This window comes from Mustela lutreola, chromosome 11 (assembly GCF_030435805.1).
Source record: "Mustela lutreola isolate mMusLut2 chromosome 11, mMusLut2.pri, whole genome shotgun sequence".
Classification (NCBI taxonomy): Eukaryota; Metazoa; Chordata; class Mammalia; order Carnivora; family Mustelidae; genus Mustela; species Mustela lutreola.
In genome coordinates this window covers 86877118-86896442 of record NC_081300.1, presented here as the reverse complement: position 1 = coordinate 86896442, position 19325 = coordinate 86877118, and the positions used below count along the sequence as shown (strand labels likewise).

Here is a 19325-nt window from a genome sequence, read left to right as displayed (position 1 = left end):
CAGGTCATGATCTTAAGGTCCTGGGATCGAGCCCCACATCAGGCTCTCTGCTCAGCAGGAAGCCTGCTTCCCCCTCTCCCTTGCCTGTCTCTCTGCTTACTTGTGCTCACTGTCAAATAAATAAATAACATTTAAAAAGAAGAAGAAGAAGAAGAAGAATGCTGCTATAGACATCCTATTTGCCCTGCACGCACATACCTAGCCGTTCGTGTTGGATATGCACCTAAAAGTGAGCTGCTAGGTTGTGGGACTGCGGTTGTGGGACAGTGGCAGTGGTCGCTGCCAGTTTCCCAGAGTGGTTGTACATCTTCATTCCTGACAGCAGTGAGAGTCCCAAACGTTCCACATCCTCGTCAGCACTTGGTGACCATTATTCTCTTGTTGTTTATTTTAGTCATTCTGGTGAGAGTCTTCATCACCTTACTTTGTGTGCCTTTCTATGTGTATGTTTATTTTTTAATATGGAGAATTTCATACAAATTCAAAAATAGAATAATGTGATGATGGCCCATGCACCCCATTGCCAGCTACACAAACCACTGAGCCCCAGCCAGTCCTACCCTAAGTTCATTACATCTACTCTTATGTTATTCTGAAGTAAATCCCAGAATATTTATAACTTCATCTGTAAAGAAAGAATAAGAACTTTAAAAAAACATAGCCACAGGAATGCCTGGGTGGCTCAGTCAGGTAAGTATCTGCCTTCAGCTCAGGTCAGAATCTCAGGGTCCTGAGATCAAGCTTCATGTTGGGCTCCCTGCTCAGTGGGGAGCCTGCTTCTCCTTCTGCCTCTGCTATTCCCCCTGCTTGTGTACTCTGCTCTCTCAAGTAAATCAATAAAATCTTAAAAAAAAAAAAAAAAAAATATCCACAGGACTAAGAGAAAAAAGCAATATTTTTTTTTTAATTTTTTATTTTTCTAGGGACTCCTGGCTGGTTCAGTCATTGGGCAGCTGCCTTCTTCTCAGGTCATGATCCCAGGTCCTGGGATCGAGTCCTGCATTGGGCTCCCTGCTTTGCACTCTCCCACTCCCCCTTCTTGTATTCCCTCTCTCGCTGTCTCTCTCTCCCTGTCAAATAATAAATCAGTCAATGTTTTTTTTTTTTTTTTAAGGCGGGTTATTTTTAATTTTTCTAAGTAGTCTCCATCCCCAACATGGGGTTGGAACTCACAACCCCAAGATCTAGAGTCATGTGCTCTACTGACTGAGCCAGCCAGGTGCTGTTTTCTTAATATCAAATAGCCAGGACGCCTGGGTGGCTCAGTGGGTTAAGCCGCTGCCTTCGGCTCAGGTCATGATCTCAGGGGGGATTGAGTCCCGCATTGGGCTCTCTGCTCGGCGGGGAATCTGCTTCCTCCTCTCTCTCTATGCCTGCCTCTCTGCCTACTTGTGATCCCTCTCTGTCAAATAAATAAATAAAATCTTTAAAAAAATATATATATATATCAAATAGCCAGTGTTCAAATTTTTAACTCTTATAAATGTCATAATTGTTTCTTCACATTTTTTACTTGAATCAAGATGCAAATTAAAATAGGCCTATACATCACGGTTAGTTAATATGTCTCTTGAGTCTCTTTTAATCTATGGTCCCCCCTTTATCTCTTCTTTTTTTCTTAACATGTGTATGTTAAGGAAGCTGAGCTGTTTGTCCTGCAGAATTTCCCAAACCTGGAATTTACCCCCTGCACACCCCTAATGTAATCTAGCATATTCTCTCTTCTGTATTTTTCTGTAAATTGGTGGTTGGACATATAAGCATGATCAGGTTTGGGATCAGTTTTTCTTGTTTGTTTTCGTTTGGGGAAAGCTTCACGACTGACCGTTTGTTGTCTCTTTTGAAAGTTGCATCAGAGCCAGCTGGAGCTCCAGGAGGCGCGACTCTCCTACCGACAGCTGCAGGTGAAGGTGGACGAGCTCACGGAGGAGAGGAGCCTGCAGAGCTCCGCGGCCACCAGCACATCCCTTCTGTCCGAGATAGAACAGAGCATGGAGGCTGAGGAGCTGGAGCAAGAGAGGGAGCAGGTGCTGATACCCTGTCCCTCTGGCATGTGAGGTTGCCCAGGGACCACAGGGGCAGGCCCCGAACTGCGGGAGCCTGTCCATCCTTCTTGGGGCACAGGGCCTACCATTTCAGCTTCCTCCCCGCAAGGGCCTGTGGCGTGCACCTGCGGAAGCCTAGGCCTACTGGCAGAGCCATCAGGAAGTAGACTCTGCCCACAGCCTGTCCCGGGCTCACTGCTGCCCCCTTGCCTCCTAGGAGAGGCTTGTTGGCTCATCCTCAGCCTCGTCCTCTAACACTGACTGGGCTCTAGAACACTCACGATCTATCCAGATGGCTTCTTTTCATACTACTACTAACCGCTTACTCCCCTAATTGTGACTCCTCTATCAAAGTAACCAACTAAATAAGGATGTGCTTATATGACACTTGGGAGGTGGGAGGGCTGGGGAATTAAGAATTGGGAGTCTGCATAGATGTACTAGGCCCAGAACAAGGACGAGTGTTTCTTAGGACAGGTGATTTATAAAAGGAAAATCTTTTTTCCTAGTATTAGTCTCTAGGGTGTCAGTATGTTGGGTTCCTATGCTAGAAAAAGATGAGCAGGGACAGTGTTCTCTAGTGTCCATAATCAAGAATGGTTCTTTGTGGGGCAGCTGAGACTGCAGCTCTGGGAGGCCTACTGCCAAGTTCGCTATCTCTGCTCACACCTCCGAGGGAACGACAGTGCTGACTCGGCCGTCTCCACGGACTCCTCGATGGACGAGTCTTCAGAGACTTCATCTGCCAAGGATGTGCCGGCCGGCAGCTTGCGCACAGCCCTGAGCGAGCTCAAGAGGCTGATACAGAGCATCGTGGACGGCATGGAGCCCACGGTAAGCAGCCAGGCCGAGAAGCTCCTCAGCCCACACAACCTGGCTGGTGGGAAGCTGCAGGCAAGGGCAGGGGGACTAGGTTAGTCCCAGAGGGGGAGCCTTGCAGAGTCTTCAAGAACGGTGTCAGAGCCCTTATGGTCCGAGAGCAGTCTATACTGGTGACCGGGCAGAGGGACAGAGTGTCAGGGACTGGAGGTTTCAAAGTCATCTTTCCGAAGACACTGGCATACAAGTGGAGTCCTTTCTTCATATGGTTAAGTCCAGGCCATGGTGGCCTCGAGGTCAAGGACTTTCCTTGGAAGCTTTGAATATAGAAATTTGGATCTAGGTGTAAACTGCAAGTTTCTTTTCTGTAGTTCTTTGGTCCTAGTGGTGGAGTAGCTGCAAATAGGCAAACTTTAAAGATCTGGAGCTTCTGCTAAAAGGACACAAGTGAGCACAGAAAGTTGAGAAGATCAGCAAGGGCCTTTTAGAATTCCAGATGTGGCCCTTCTTGTGGAGGAGAAGAATGTTCCCGTGGGCTCCCTGGGCAGACTGGCATTTCTTCCAATTTCGTGACAGATTTCTGCCAGACTTACTTTCCATTCACACCCCCGACTCTCGGGCAGTTGTCTCTCTTCGGGGCCTGTCCTCCTACAGAACAGTCGACATCTTTCTCCCCATATTAGATGAAGTCCTGTGAGAGGGTGGCTGTCCTTACCTGAACGTGCTGTGTGGATTGTGGAATGTGCTCTAGTTGGGGAGACTGGGTCATCATGGGGCATGGGAGCGGTCAGAGTGAGGTGTTGACTTCCCTCCCCTGAAGACTGAAACCAAAATAAATGTCTGGCTAATGTTTGAAGATCCAAATTGGGCAAGAGAGTCTCTCTCCTCTAACCCTTTCTTTCTTCCCTCCTGTGTCTCTCCTCCTTCCCTCCCTTTCTTTCCCTCCACCTCCCACTTCATCTCCTTTATCCTGCTCTCCTCCAAACCAACCCGTCTCACCGCACCCACCTCTGCTTGCACCATCTCTCGGGGTGGTGGCTTTCTCTTTTACTGTCAGAGCTCCCGGAGAATTGACGATGACTCCTTAGAAGAACAGATAAGGCAGACCAGTGAGGACTCAAGAGCCCTAAGGGAACTCATGGAGGGAGAGAGGGGTAAACTGAGGCAAAGCCTAGAGGAGCTGCAGCAACTCCACAGTCAGGTGAGCACCCCTGTCCTCAGTCCTGAGCAGGAAATGTGCATGTGTCCCCCAAGGGCTCTTGGGACCCTCATGAGTTTCCCTCTCCCTCGTCTATATGAGAAGTGGCTCTCCCCTGACAGGTCCTCAGAGGACAGTGACCTGAAGTTGAGGTAAGCTGAGCGTCTTCAAGAGAAGCAGCCAACCCTCTGGTTTAGCCCAAAGTAAAATTGTTAGGGATAAAAATAGCTGACCCTCCCATTTCTTCCAGTGACATGCTACCTTCCACAGAGCCCAAATTATCTGGCGGATTCTGACAGTTTGAAGTGCCATAGCTCTCAGGACATTCACGGATGTTTTTCCAGCAGCTTCTAAGCAGGGAAGTTTGCAAACCAAGAAGCAATTGATCTTCGCCGGCCTGTTCTCGCTCTAATGCCGTCACCTCTGCCAGCCTGTTTTTCAGCTTCAGAAGCACTTACTGCTGCTCTTGCTGTTCCATTTCTGTTTGATCATCATTTCGTTTCTCTCGAGAATCCTGGAGAAGGACATCTGTATTCCAGTCTGAAATATTCTAAAGCGCTCAGAGCAGCCCCCAACCCAGACAGGAGCTTCTAGATTCTGTCCTAGAAATAATAAGGCGCTTCCTTTTGACAGGGTCAGGAGTAGTGTTTTGTCCCATGTGTGAGGGACACCAAACAGGTAGCGTTTTAACCCCTGCCCCCACCCAGCCTGTGCCCCCTTCCTCCCTCGTCCGAAGCTGGTCAGCCCTTCCTGCCGCCACAGGTCGCTGAGAGATGGAGGTTAAGCCTGGCTTTTGCTTCAGTCAGTAGTTCTTAAATTTAAAGGGCCTTATAGAAATAAACTGATTTGGGGGCTCATACCCACTGGACATCCTACTATAATTTTCTTGAAAGATCCTGGGAGACCCTCGCGCAGCTCTTGCTCTACCCTTCTCTCTGGGAGTGACAGACAGTGAGGCCAGAGTGATGCTCTCGAAAGCTGTAGCTTGTTTCTGCCCAGGCCCCAAAGAATGGAACTGGGCAGCCGAGGACATTGTCATGCCTAAAGCCTGAGTCGCTCAGGCGGTAGTTTGGCCAGGGGTGGTCCAGACAGCAGCTCGGGTCTTCAAACTGTAAGAATCAAAAAACAGGACAAGGTGGATCTGACCGTTCTTTGGGTGAATAAAAGTTTCATTTACTTAAACCCACTTAAATTTTTGTGGGGGAGCTTCTTTTTTTTTTTTTTTTTTTAAGATTTTATTTTATTTATTTGACAGAGAGAAATCACAAGTAGATGGAGAGGCAGGCAGAGAGAGAGAGAGGGAAGCAGGCTCTCCGCTGAGCAGAGAGCCCGATGCGGGACTCGATCCCAGGACTCTGAGATCATGACCTGAGCCGAAGGCAGCGGCTTAACCCACTGAGCCACCCAGGCGCCCTGTGGGGGAGCTTCTTATCAGCTCTCAGGTATTGGCTGGTTTGTTTCTTTGCTTCTCAGACTAGCAGAGCTAGAAAGAGCTGGGGGCGTTGTTGAGAAACCAGAGCAAGGCACAGGTGGCTGAGGGTCTGGACGCGGCTCTCTCCAAGCCTGTCTCCACCAGGGCATTCTCCTTAATACTTCAGCTGATAAGTGGTTTATGCCATCAAGCAGAGAGTTCTGCTCAGCCCCATGGGGTATGGAACTGGGCCTCTTGAGTGGGTCATCTCTTCCCAAAAGCTTAGACAAGGCAGCAGATCTCTCAGCCAAAGTACATCTATCCAGAACCAGCCCATGGGGGTAACACCGACCTCCCAAGGCAGCGGGTAGGACACAGACCGAACTATAGCATGCCTCGGACACGGTGGCCCTCTGAGTGGGCCCCTTGCCCTCCCTGGGTGCCTGCACTGCTCTAGACCCTGAGGTGCTCAGGATGGATGCCCTTGGGCTCCACAGCCTCTCCTAGAATGCTGAGAGGAGTCCAACTAGCTCTGTCCTCTTTGGGGTGGGGAGCAGCGGGGAGGAGGGGCCAGAGCCCAGACATACTTATGTGAAACCGAAGTGCCAGCAGACCGCTGCTAGACTAGGGTGAAGCTTCATCCAAGGGATGATCCGGCCTCCAAGCCCACTGCTTTCCCCGCCAACGGTGTTCTTTTTTTCTTCCGGAAACTGAGCCAGACGTAAAAGCTGTAGGACCTGGAAGGGGAAGTGACCAGCCCCCCAGAAGCCTATCCAAATTTAAGTAAAAGAGAGCCCAGGTTTAATTTTAACTGATAGGTATGTTTGAGACAAGAATCTGTAACCAAACCTGAAGACCACCCCACACCCCTATGCCATGGAGAGCTCCCTCCCACCCCTACATAGCCTGCACATTCCCCACAGCTTTGCAGGCTCCCGCTCCCTCCTGGGCAGGGCTCACTGGGGTCTGGAGCAGCTGCTGGGAGGCAGAGAGGATGTTCAGAGCAATAGGAAAACCAGTTATCTGGGGAGCCCCGCCACCGATCCCCAGGCCGCGAAACCAGGCTGTGGGAGGTGCACTGAGAAATAGTCCCAGGCCCAGGGCCTTTGGGGGGGGCCCAGTCGGTTAAGCAGCCGATTCTTGATTTCGGCTCAGGTCATGATCTCAGGGTCCTGGGATGGAGCCCCGCGTTGGGCTCCGTGCTCAGCAGGGCGTCTGCTCTTCCCTCTCCATCTCCTTCACTCGTTGTTCCTCCTGCTGCAAGCGTGTGCACCTGCACGCTCTCTCGCTCGCTCGCTCTCTCCCTCTAATAAATAAGGAAATCTTGAAGGAAGGAAGGAATAGTCCCCGTCCTGTGTTTGGTTCCTTTATAGGGCTTGACTGGAGCACTAGCCAGTTCTCCCCACAGGGCCATGACCACGCGGCGGAGCACATACTGGGCACACTAAGGCTGTCACTGATGAAATCTGGGCGGCCCCTCCTGTGTGAAATCTCTCTGTGCTCTCTCTCCTCCGGCTTCCTAGCCATCGCCGTGTTTCAGACCTCCATGCTTTGGCCATCACTTCCCCAGCCCACCTACCCCACACATGGTTTGGATTGATCTTCCTGAAGCACAGCTTGGAAACAGGTTCTAGTCGACGTCCTCTTGTCCCATGGCGGGAAGCCTCAAACTCTCACGGCCCCACAGACTGGCTGCATGGCAGCCATCCAGCCTCTTCCCCGTTGTTTCATCTCCCCTCCTGTGCTTTAGTCGATTGAACACAGACTGTGAAAGGGCATGGCGCACACTCTCTGTGCTTGCCCACATCTGGGCCTTTTCTCTGGCCCTTGGCCTCTGTCCGGAAGACTCTCCCCGGCCACCTGCGCATACCAGCCCTACTCATCCTTCAGGTTTCACTTCTTCCTTCAAACCCTTGATTCCCTTCTCCCTAGAGCCCTCAGGCCTGCTGTGTCCTGGTCACCGTCGCTTCCATCTCCTCTACCCACGTAACCTTAGCCCCCACGAGGACAACCTTGAGGTCTGACTTCTCTTTGTCTTCTCTTAAAGCGTCTAGCACAAGCCTTACCTAGGATAGGCACAAAAATAATTATCAAATGGGCAAAGAAAACCCTGGATATATGACTTCAAGATATTTTCTTTGATCCTGTTCACTCATGAGGACACCTACTTTATGTGGGAGAAGTGGAGTTAGGGGTGGCTGCCACCAGAGTCAGTGTGTAAACAGCCCCAGCAGTAGGTCTGCACTGGGGTGGGGAAGAGAAGGGCATAGAGCTTCCCGCCGGGTGCTGAGCTCCATCCTTGGTGTCAGTTACCTCATTTGAGCCTCACAACAACCTGATGTGGGGAACTAGTTATTTTTATTCCTTTTTTTACTTTTTTTATGAAAAGTATGTGCAGCTCAAAGAAGGAAGTCCCTTGTCACTTCTAAGACAGCTGATGGTCCGTCTCTACCTTGACCAAGTTTTCCAGACCAAAGCAAAAAGTTCTTGTGGAGTTTTTTCTGGAGCCTATTAAATTTTGGCATTTCTTGCCTCGCATGTGGTTTTATCTGTTTTATCTATAGCTTACTCAGCTGGCAAAACCCTTGTCTGGCACACAGCCAGCCTGAGGCCACATTAGGGCTGATTTGGTTGGAGAAGGTCTGGCTATCTCTCTGCCAGGTACTTTCTGGGTCTTGAGTTTCAGGCCTACGAGGCTACAGAACCTGCAAGTAGGAAGGGTGAGGCTGGGTTTCTCACCTGCTGCCTGCGTGCCTCGGGATTGGCTACATCCTGTGGTCTCTGCAGGCGCCCCAGCCTGTTCTTCCTTGTGGCCGGCAGCCCTGCTCACCGCAGCTGTCCCTACCGTGAAAGCACAGATCACCTGGTGCTCATGTGCCAGGACCCTAAGAGTACAACATCCATTGTCCCCAGTAACAACAATTGCCCTGTATGCCCCTTCATTATCGGGCATCCTCTGATTTCTTCCAAAGCACCTCTACCCCAGGAGAGGGCCACTGTGCAGCCTCAGTCTTGGGGTCCGAAGCATCTTCAGGGAAGCTGGATCTTCAGCCTTGCTCTGGGGTCTTTGCTCAATTTCAGTCTGTCTGAAGATGTTGAGGCCTGGGACTTGAAGAGGGGAGTACACCAAAAGGTGGCATCTGTCCCCTAGTGGGAGGACTGGACCCGTACGGATAGATCCTCCCTTGGGAAAGTGTCCAAGTATGTGTAATATTTAAAAAGAGGGCAGGACCAGGCATCCTGACTCCAGTCTGAGCCTACCGACTGAGAAGGGGCTCCCACCCTTCCATTCATTCAAAAATTTTTACTGAAAGTTCTACCAAGCAGGGTTTCTGATTGCAAACAACAAAAACTCTCTGCTTAAGAAGAGAGAGACTGTATTGGAATTAAATCTGATAGCTAACAGAATCAGCAGGAAGGCTGGAGAACCAAGCTCCAAAACAGAAATGAGCCATAGGAAGTAGGGCCACAGAAGCAGTCTGCTATCAGTGTAATAATTTCCCCCTGACCTGTGGCTTTGCTGAACCCTCGAGAATGGCAGTCCCAGGCAGGGAAATGTGACTCACACATCTAGGTCACCTTTCCATGTCTGTGTGCCTAGGAAAGGATATGTCTCTCCCTTTTGGCTACCTTACTGGGAGGGCATCCCCTGTTTCTCACCAAGACTCATGTAATCAGGAGTGTCCCTCAATGAGGAATGCATTTGGGATGATGACTAGCCAAGAAGAAGATAGTTGTCTACTGCACAAGCATTTTCAGATTGAGCATCATATAGTCAGGCTCTGAAATGCACAGATGAATGAGACACGCTTCCTACCACTGCAGAACCTTAGGTGTCCAGAGGGTTCCTGTACACTGGGTGGGGTAAGCTGTGGTCACTGAGGGAGCCACAAGGAAGGGTTCCCTACCACCAAAGGATGACCCCCAGTGAATAGGCTGTGGGACCATTCACTGAGGCATGGACCACAGAAAAGGTAACAGGCTTGAGTGAAAAATGGTATCACATGGGTGTCTAAATTCCATGTGGCTTTGAGCAGGGAAGCTGAGTGACCAGGCTGCATCAAGTACCTTACAGAAATGGGAGCCAGGCTTTGCTAGGGCCCTGTGCATAGCAGGGTTCCTTGTTGAGTGGAAGATGGCTGGGAACAAAACTTGAGTCCCTACCCATAACCTTGCGTTTCAGGGCCTTGATGCGCATGTGGTCTTCATTAGTACCTGCCAGTGCCTTGAAATGGAGGTGGTGGTGTGGAATGTTACGTCCAAAGGGGATCTGACCCCTGTGGCTGCTGTCCGGGGCTGAACTTCATCCCCCACCCCCACACCCCTGCCAGTGGGCTCCAGCCTAGCTTGTGGCATCCCTTCTCCGGAAGAGCTGGGCATCTCTCAGAGCCAGGAGCCTCGGGAAGCTACAAGCACCCACCTGGGGCTGCTTGTTCCTTTCTGCCTCTTTCAGGGCAACCCCTCAGGCCAGCAGCAGTGGTAGCCCCACATTCATCCCTGTGGTCTCCCATCAGGTGACGCTGCTGAGTGTGGAGATGACTGCACTGAAGGAGGAGAGAGACCGACTCAGAGTGACATCTGAGGACAAGGAGCCAAAGGAGCAGCTTCAGAAGGCCATCCAGGACCGCGACGAGGCCATTGCAAAGTGAGTGGGCATGGTTTGTCAAATTTTACTTTAATCACAAGCAACATGAGTATGAGCTCAGTTTTAAAAGTGAAATGCTACAGAAGACGACAAAAGTGAAAGCGTTTCCCTGCTAGCCACCCTCACCCCCAGTCTGGCTCTTCTCCCCAGACAGACACTACTATTGGAGGTCAGATGTGTGGTCCGTGCAGCTCTTTTTTCTGGGTGTATCCAGCTGTATGTGCTTGTTTGGGTTTTTTTAAAGTATTGTTGGGACAATGCTCTGCATGTCTGTATATCTTAGCTTTCCAATTTCATTATATAGATCTACCTCAACTTCTTTATTTTTAGGGGTTTCTTTTTTTTAGGGGAATTTTTGTTACTTTTTATTTTGGGCATTTTCAAGCATACACAAAAGTAGAAAAAAGTAAGGTGGACCCTCCCTACCTGTCTTTTGGTTTCAACCCTAATCGGCACATGGCCACTGCTTCATCTACACCCCACCGGCCGCGTTCCTGTGGAGCTGTGTGGAAGCAAATCACAAGATCCCTTATCTCATCCGTAAACACTTCAGTACAGATTCTACCAGATACTCTTTATGGAAAACACACAACCACAATAAGGTCGTCACACTTGAAAAAACTTACAGTAATTTCTTAATATCATCTAGTAACCAGTTGCCCCATAAATGTCCTTTTATAATTGATTAGAATCAGCCTCCAAAGCCCACAACCCCGTCTAGCTGATATGCACCTAAGTTCCCCCCAGCCTTTTTTCACACGGCATCTCTTTATTGAAGACACCAATGATTTGTCCGCATTCTGGGTCCGAGGGGTCCTCAGAGTGTCATTCAGCAGTTTTCTCTCACCAGTATCCCCGGTAAACTGGGTCATATTTTAATAGTGTTTTGGGTTTTCTTTAGCAGAGAAGAAATGCATTCTCTTACATTAAAAAAATTTGACGGTGCATAGGCAAAAAAATTTTACATATTCCCCATCCCCCTTCAAATGATTTTTTATCATGATTTAATCTGCCCTCTTCACTGTGAGGAGATAAAAGGTACTGAAAATGTCTGCTCGCGGGGCACTTTGCAACACGTTCAAACGTTCAAAACATCTGTGTCACTTCACTGCTTACAAAACATTTCACCCTTGAATCCTCTCAGTCACAGCGAGAATTAAAATTTTTAATCCCAGTTTTTACAGAGGAGGAAACTGAGATGCTTTCCCCAGCTGCACGGCCAGCAGTGATCACTGGCCTCCCCCTCAGGTCTCCTGACCCTTGTCCCCACATCCTTTCCTTTTACCACACAGGCTGCTTGTCAGCAAACTAAAAGGAGCCCATTTGAAGTAAATTAGTAAGTAGATACTATATACCCCTTTATTTATTTATTTATTTATTTATTTATTTATTTTTAAGATTTTAAAAGAGCAAGAGAGAGAGAGGGAGAGAGAACGAGCATAGGCAGACAGAGTGGCAGGCAGAGGCAGAGGGAGAAGCAGGCTCCCTGCCGAGCAAGGAGCCCGATGTGGGACTCGATCCCAGGACACCGGGATCATGATCTGAGCCGAAGGCAGCCGCTTAACTAACTGAGCCACGCAGGCATCCCCTATATACCATTTTAAAAAGTAACACGACAAATTTTAATTTCTGACTTTGAAATTCCCCACACCTTTCCCCTTCTCACCTTCACACACACTTGTCCACTCCCTTCCGCTAGCTCTCTAATCATTTCATCATCTCCATTACTTAGTTCTACCTTTCCGTCCCCTTGCCTCTCTGGCCAGGACCTCCAGTGACCTTGTCTGACAATTTCCAATTCTTTTAGGAAGTACACTCAGGCTCACAAACCCAGGCCTCTCTGCCACTGGACTCCTGGAGAATATTTGATTCATTAGCGAATACTTGAATAGCCCTGGAATATTTTGGAGTGGGAGTGTACTTTCATGAATAACAAAGGGTGAAACTGTGTCATACAGTTAGGGAATAAAATGGTAAAATTAAGGTGCTAATTGTAGAAGCCTTTCGGGAATAAAAAGCAGAATGGAGTTAAAAGTAGAGAATGGCTGGTCACCTTCTCTCCGCCAGACAAGCAAACGGGAGCTGACCATCCGGCTCTGACCGTATTCTGCCATCAGCACAGGAGGCGGGAGGCACAACCAGACAACGTACCAGGGTGCAGGAAGGAAGAAACAGAAGTTGTCTAGTCCTCTCCCTTAAAATAAGTGGAACCTAGCTCTGACGTGGAGGACCGGGGAGGCCAGCAAGTCCCCGTGAAACCTTGAAATGCATGCCTTTGCCTTCTGCCAAAGGTGGCCCAGTGAACCTCCCGGTGTCCGACTGAGCTGATGAGCAGACTGTCCTCCCGGGGTACTCAGCATTGTGCAGTGAGGCCTTGGCCTTCGTGGACCCTGTGTAATAAGGCTGGGGCTGAGGGAGGCGGTTAGATCACTCCAGCAGGTTTGCTCTTTTTCTGTCCCTTAGAAATTAAACTCTTGGTGTAAAGAATTGAGACAGCAGACCTAAAGAATCATTTAAATTTGGGGGAAGCACACTTTGTGTAGGACCTTAAGGGTTTTACAAGATGCTTTCCTAAACATCATCTCTGTCCATCCGCACTGCACTTTGGAATCATCTGGGGACTCCCTGGGAGCCAGGGCCCTCTCTGGAGCAGTTCAGCTTGAATCTCCTGGTTTGGAGCTACTTCTTAGAAGTGCCCCCAACCCCACCGCATGATTCTAGTGCGTAGTGAGGAGTGGGAACCCCCGGGAAAAATAACTTTCCTCTCTCCCTGGGCTACAGAAACCTGAAGGTGTTCTTTATTCTGCACAGTAATGAGTCACAGAAAAGTTAAGTAACGGCTTCGTCACCTACAGGTAAAAGTCGTCACTAAAAGCAAAAATCTGGGGCTAGCAGTCTGCCTCACAAAAACAAAAAGGTCGGTTACTAGCTGTTTCATTTAAATAAGGACTTCTTCTAGCCCTTTGAGATAATACTTAAAATTCTGATTAATGTATCAATCAGCAGGCTCTGCGGCTTAGCTCTCCTGGCCTGGGGCTCTCGGGAATGAAAAGCACCGAGACTCTCCACTGAGCAAACGCTCTCTGGGGTGCAGTCCAAGGCTGGGATGCGGCGGTTCTGGGGAAGGAAGGGGACCCCCTGCCAGCCTGGCCGCACAGCTGCTCCCGGACCTCCGCCCGGAGGCCTTGGTCAGCACATTCCGGGGTCTCCGGGCTTCTCGTGGCGCCACCTGCCGGAGACGCCCAGAAGCTCAGGAGGCTGCTGCGGTCTCCGGAGCCAGGGGTTGGTGCGGCTCCTCCCGACTGCGGGGGTGGCGGGCCCGGCGTCCATGGCAACGGTGCCACGTGAGTTTCCGCCCGCCCGCCAGCAGCCAATGGCAGCGGGTGTGACACGGCAGCCTGAGGCGTCTGAGACGCCGGCGCTCATTGGACGGCCCCTGCTCCTGTCCCTTCAACCGCAGTGCGGCGGGCGGACCAGGGTGGTGCGAGTTCTCCAGACGCTTCTGTGGGAAAGGTGGGTGGGACGACGTTGTGCGGCCCTGAGGTGTCAGGGGAGGTGACTCATGGATCGGACTTGAGGCCGGAGGGGAAGTGCGGGTCCCGGCGGTGGCCCCGAGTGCCTTTCCCCCACTGCCCCGCCTCTCAGCCGTGCTCAGCTTGCTGCAGCCGTCAGCCTCCCCAGACGGGTCCTCCAGCCGTCCTTGGGACGTGCACCCTGATCGCTGGTCCGGTGCATGGGGCGGTTCTGCTTTGCCGTTTCGAATGCAAAAGGCAGTTGATGACAGGGGCTAAGGAATGCCCAGTTTGGCAGCCGGGCAACCAGTGCCTCTGCAGAAGCTGCTCAGCCTCTCGCACTTTCTGTTCCCATTTCCCACCCCGGGAAAAAAAAAAAATCTTTCTTTTGCATTGTTGTAGGAATGTTGGAAAAGGCAAACAGTAATATGTGAAACATTAAGATGTGAAAACAAAATGCAGGAGTATATGGGAGCCCATCATGATCAGCCAGAGATAGCCACGCCGACGTTGTGTATGACCTTTAAGTACACACAGGCGGTTTTTCTTTTACAAGCCAGCACCATACCGGACGGTGGCTTGGGGTGCTTTTCTCCATTCAGCATTACATCCTATTTCCCCCTGAGTAATGAATATTCAATGTCATGGTTGTTACTGATGACTGTGTTCCATCACATAATTTACCACCAGTGCCCTGATTGTTGGTGACTGTGATCAGCTAGGCTGTGATCATCACCACTGTGTGGCTACTTTTGCACACCTGTGTGCCTTTAGGACACATCCCTTGTGTGGGGGGAGGTTGTTCCTGAAAAGGAGGGGCTGGGAGAACGAGGTCTTGACCTCCCTTGGGGATGGGTCCTATGGGGGAACGATGGCCTCTCCTTAGTGCCCTGCGAGGCCTTTGATGTCCTCTGGGTTCCAGTCCTCCTCTATCCTCCTTCCTGGGCCCCCTCCTCTGCGAGACGGGGAGGACCCATAGTCCCTTCACCTGCACGCTGTTACCACAGTTGAAGTGGATGTGAACCCATGCTGGGAACTTCCCAGTCCTTTGCAAGAAACATCCTAGTTACTGTCACAGTTCCTATTTGTTTTGTGTTTGGTCACAGCTTGTTTCCTCTATCCTTGGACTCCAGGCGCCCCAGGTAAAGAATCAGATGCCTCTGGTACAAGGAGCCCATGCTCACCCGGCTTGTCTGTTTTTAGGAAAAATGCTGTGGAGCTGGAACTCGCCAAGTGCAAGATGGACATGATGTCTCTGAACAGCCAGTTGCTGGATGCCATTCAGCAGAAACTGAACCTCTCGCAGCAGCTTGAGGCTTGGCAGGTAAGGAGATTCCTGAGACCCACGGTGAGGGAAGACGAGGCTCTGGGAGGAGTGGCTGAATCCAGGCCGAGTATTAGGAGAGTTTGTTACTAGAGGGTTCTGCGCACGTGGGTGAGTAGTAACCCGCCTTCACCTGGTAAGACTCAGAGCCTGTGCTCCCCCAGTCCCCAGGGAAGCAGGCCTGAGGATGCTGTCCGGAGCGGTGAGCCCCAGGCAGTGCCAGATTTTAGGGCTGCAGTGACCGCCAGGTTTGGAGCAGGGGCTTCCCTCGGCTGGCCGTCTCCACTCTGTTTAAATTAGCTGGAAAGAAACAGTTGTTATCACAGAGGGCCCCAGAAGCCCTACATGGTGGGACGAAAAGTCACAGCTGGAAGTATGTGGGCCACTGCTGCCCTTCCCTTTCTCAAAGGCCAGCTTCCTTTTTCCAAAGGGCACTACCCTGGGGGAAAATGAGTCAGTGTGTCCTCTCCTCTAGGACCACCGTTTTGAGTGCCTCAGCCTCCTCGGTCCCAGCCCCAGCTTGGCTCCCCACTGGGCCAGGCTGTACTTGCTTTTTGTTAATGAGATTCAGATGGGGACAATTTCAGGATATGGGTGTAACCATTCGTGTCTCCACCCCCCACCCCTCCCACCCCCACCCCACCCCACCCCGTCCCAAGATCTGAAGCAGACAGAAGAAATGCGCCCCCCCCACCCCACCCCACCCCCCGCTGGCGGGCAGTTTAACAGTCACCATTCCTCCAGGGGCCTGGCCGGCCTGGCCACAGGAGCACTTGACCCCCCTCCCCTGGGAGATGGTTCCTGGCTCCTGGGCTCTGGCCCACCAGCAGCTGGCCGGTCACTGGCTTACTGCCCATTCTTCTCTCTTCTCTCCTGGCTACAGTTTGCTTCCTCAGGGCTTTTTACTATCTGGCTCCTTTGGTTTCTGATCTAGTGGCCTTTCTCAGTTCCCGTATCAACAGCTTTAGTTGTACACCCCTCCTGCCTTTGAGGTGAGATCAAGCCCCCATTCCACCCACCGTGTCCCCCGCTGCCATCGCCGTCTCGCCCCCGCCTTCCCGTGGCCCGCCGTGTTGTGTGTGCCGGCGTCCGGCGTCATCTCTGTGCAGTGTGTGCCGTGCCATCCCCCGCAGCGTGCCTCCCGCCACCGCCGCGGCCCAGGCAGGTGGGCAGGCCGGCCCGTTTCTGACCGCCTCGGCCCTGGTTTCTCAGTGCTCCCGCCTCACCACTGGGCTCTTTTGCCCGCAGAAGTACTGGCAGGTGTGGAATGCTAAGTGGTTCACGCCTGTGTATGAAGTTCTACAGTGATCTGTTTCATGGGCTTACCCTGATGAACGTTAAGGTGTAAAAGATGTGGTTTGCAGTGGGCCGGTAAAACCACCAGCACTTTGAAAGGGTTTCTTTCTGAAGGAGCCTGTTACATTCCCATAGTGCTGCAGGGAACGGATTTTATTGAGCAGGTCCTAAGCACGGGGCGCCATGCCCAGGGTTTGGCACTGGGACTTGGGAGGAGTATGTCCCCTACTTCTGCGGAGAGGAGAGGTACTGGAGAGCAGCTGAGTGTGAGCAAAGAGCAGGACGTGAATGAGGGAGGGTGAAGCAGGAGGTCCACACTCGCTGCTTGCTGGGACGGTATGGGGTAAGAAAAGTCCCTTTGTTTCAAACGAACACCTAGAGTGACAGAAGCGCAGGTGTGAGCACAGGTGGCGATGGAGCGGGGGGGGGGGGGGGGGGCGCCAGCCCCACTTCTGCCCTCGTCGAGTGGCGGCCTGAGCACGGCCTGAGCGCGGCCCTTGCTGTTCAGCGCTCAAGCAGGACGTGCTCCGCGGGGTTCGGTGTCTTGACCAGGGCATCCCAGAGCCCACTGGGCTTTGGGTTGAAGGCATCAGGCAGATGCTGGCTCTGTTCCCGCTCGGGTTAACCAGACAGGGCTGTTCCAACGTCCAAAGCAGTAGCTTACATGCTTTGCTAGTAGCAGGATGCCCTTGCCGAGCAGAATCTTGCGCAGAGTCAGGATCGAAGCACTAGAAAGGAGAGAGAGCGGTGCTGCTCTGTCCAGAGGCCCCTCTGTGGGATACATCTGCTGTGCTTGCAAGGCATGTGGGGTGAGGGGGCATCTCTTAGGCAACTTTAGCAAATTGGGTAAAGGTGCTAACCCAGGGAGGAAGCCAGGGATATGCGCTAATACGCAGGAGCAAGCCAGGCCCTGAAGACAGGGATGCCCGTGGCCCGAGCCACACGCGAAAGGCTGCAGCGAGTGTGCTTGGCTGTGGGCAAGGGCAGGGCTGAGGGAGCCCGTGGTGCCTGGGCATCCACGATGCAGGTAGAACTTGTAGCGGGTGAGGGGGCAAGAGAGAGGTCCCTGGAGCTGAGCCTTTGGACTGGAGAGCTGGCGAGCAGAGGTCGCCCTAGGGCCCAGGGAGGGATGCCAAGGGAAAGGCACCCCCAGCCCTGAGGGACGCAGGCGGCCGGGCAGAGGCGGCCAGTCACAGGCAAGGCCTGGGTGGAGACAGAGAAGTATCAGCTTTGGCCTGCCCTTCTCTGGGTCGCAGGGACAGACCAGCGGCGGGGTCAGCCTCGGAGCTGAAGCGAGCAGGAAGCCCGCAGCCCTGAGGAGGCGGAGGTGTCGGTGGCTCCTGTGTGTCCAGGCATCATGTCTACACTTGCTGCTTTCTTGGTCGGCCTGAGCTGGCTGCAGCCGTTCAACCATCTCATCTCATCCCCATCCCGCGTCCCTCTGACATGTGCCGCCCCCGCTCCCCGCCCCGGCTCAGAGCCCCTGTTCATTCCCTCCGTTCTGCCCTCCGCAGGACGACATGCACAGGGTCATTGACCGGCAGCTGATGGACACGCACCTGAAGGAACGGAGCCGGCCTGCTGCTGCCCTCCCCAGGGCCCACGGCGCGGGGCGTGGGGACGAGCCCAGCACCGCCGAAGGCAAGCGGCTCTTCTCATTCTTCAGGAAAATTTAGGAGGAGTCAGGCCAGCAGGGATGGGTACACTGAGGGGACTGAGCGTGCGAGGCCCCAGCACACCATGCTTGCACACGAGGGCTCCCCTGGGCCAGCTCAGCGGCCGCACTGCCCACCCACACTGGGGCCCAGTCATCCAGAAGAGCTCATGCGGCCTCTGATGGCTGCCCTCAACAGAGGGACAGGCAGGAGCCCTGTCCCTATTGCCAGGCCACGCCTGGCCTAGGCTGCCCCCGGATCCTGCTGCCCCCGGAGTGGCCCCTTGGGCTCTGCCACGCAGACGCAGCAGCAGATCATGGCCCACCCCGCCCACCCCTCCGGGGCTCCCCTGTCCCACCCCAGGCACTGCCGCCCTCCTATTTTGGAATACGGGGAACAGAAGGAATGGCCATCTCTGCGTGCCTCTGGAAGCCATCACGGCCCCCGGCTGGCCTGCGCTGTGGGGACGGGGGTTACTAGTCCTCTGGGACAGCAGGTCCAAGGCTGAGCCTCCTCTGGCCCAGAGAGGAAGGGGGAGGCGGCTCCTCACCCACGTGCATGCACCTCTGCCTGGAGCACCTCTGCGGCAGGAGGCCGGGCCCGCGGGGCCTGACCAGCCGGGGCTGTTCTCTTGCATTCAGCCACCGCTGGGCTCTCCGGGGGCTTGACTGTCGCCATCCCAAGGTCAGGAGGAAGAAGGGCCCTGCCCTACCCCCCTTCCACTCTCTGCCGCCACTGTTCTCCCTCCCTGGCCTCCGGGCCGCCTCTGCGGGTGTCAGCCCTCCAGTCCTTCGCCGCCCCTCACGGCCGGAGCTGGGAGGGGGGTCTGCTCCTCCTCCCACAGCCCCCGACTCCCCTCACCCATACAAGTTCTTGGCTTGGCCAAGCGAGTCCAGGCCACAGAATGGCCCCCGAGGGGTCTGCGGTCAGCCACCTCCAGCTCGAGGGCAGCACTGGCACCACAGAGCTGATGCCACCAGATACTGCCCCCCAGGCCTGCGGAAGGCTGAATCCTGCAACCTGCTGCTTCTGCTCCTTCCTCAGCAGCCACCCCACGCGCTCTGCTGAGGCCCTCCCTCCGAGGCCCCGGGGCTGAGCCAGCCCGCACGCTGCTTTACCAAGGATCATCTCCCTCCCTCACACGGGAAAAGCACAGCAGGGATGAGCGGCAAGAATGTACCTATAGATATGTACATACCACAGTGCTGTAATTTTGTATGTAGCAATCCTGTAAATACATGTATGGATTTTATAATATACATATTCTATATAAATCTATAAAGGCATATTTTTAGAAAAACAGCGCACCACTGCTTCTTTTGAAAATAGTCAAAGAATAAAATGAATTTCTACAGAGCTTCCTGCCTCAATCATTGGGGGACCCGGAGGGCTCTGGTCAGAAAGCAGCTTGCAGCTCAGA

At 52.8% G+C, this 19325-nt stretch overlaps 1 protein-coding gene across 5 annotated transcripts in view; it reads left to right on the top strand.

The window, feature by feature from the left end:
- BICDL1 (BICD family like cargo adaptor 1) overlaps positions 1-19261 on the top strand; it is a 101669-nt gene extending 82408 nt beyond the window's left edge. For 2 of the 5 annotated variants that reach the window (XM_059139498.1, XM_059139499.1), the window contains 6 exons: positions 1848-2027; positions 2661-2879; positions 3922-4065; positions 9988-10118; positions 14834-14954; positions 17765-19261. In XM_059139498.1, the coding sequence (XP_058995481.1) occupies positions 1848-2027; positions 2661-2879; positions 3922-4065; positions 9988-10118; positions 14834-14954; positions 17765-17926 (957 nt within the window). In that variant the 3' untranslated portion in view covers positions 17927-19261. Of the gene's footprint in view, positions 1-1847; positions 2028-2660; positions 2880-3921; positions 4066-9987; positions 10119-14833; positions 14955-15837; positions 15947-17764 lie in introns of all 5 variants that reach the window. The other 3 variants (XM_059139500.1, XM_059139501.1, XR_009345851.1) reach the window with 2 other exon arrangements.
- Positions 19262-19325: the final 64 nt, after the last annotated feature.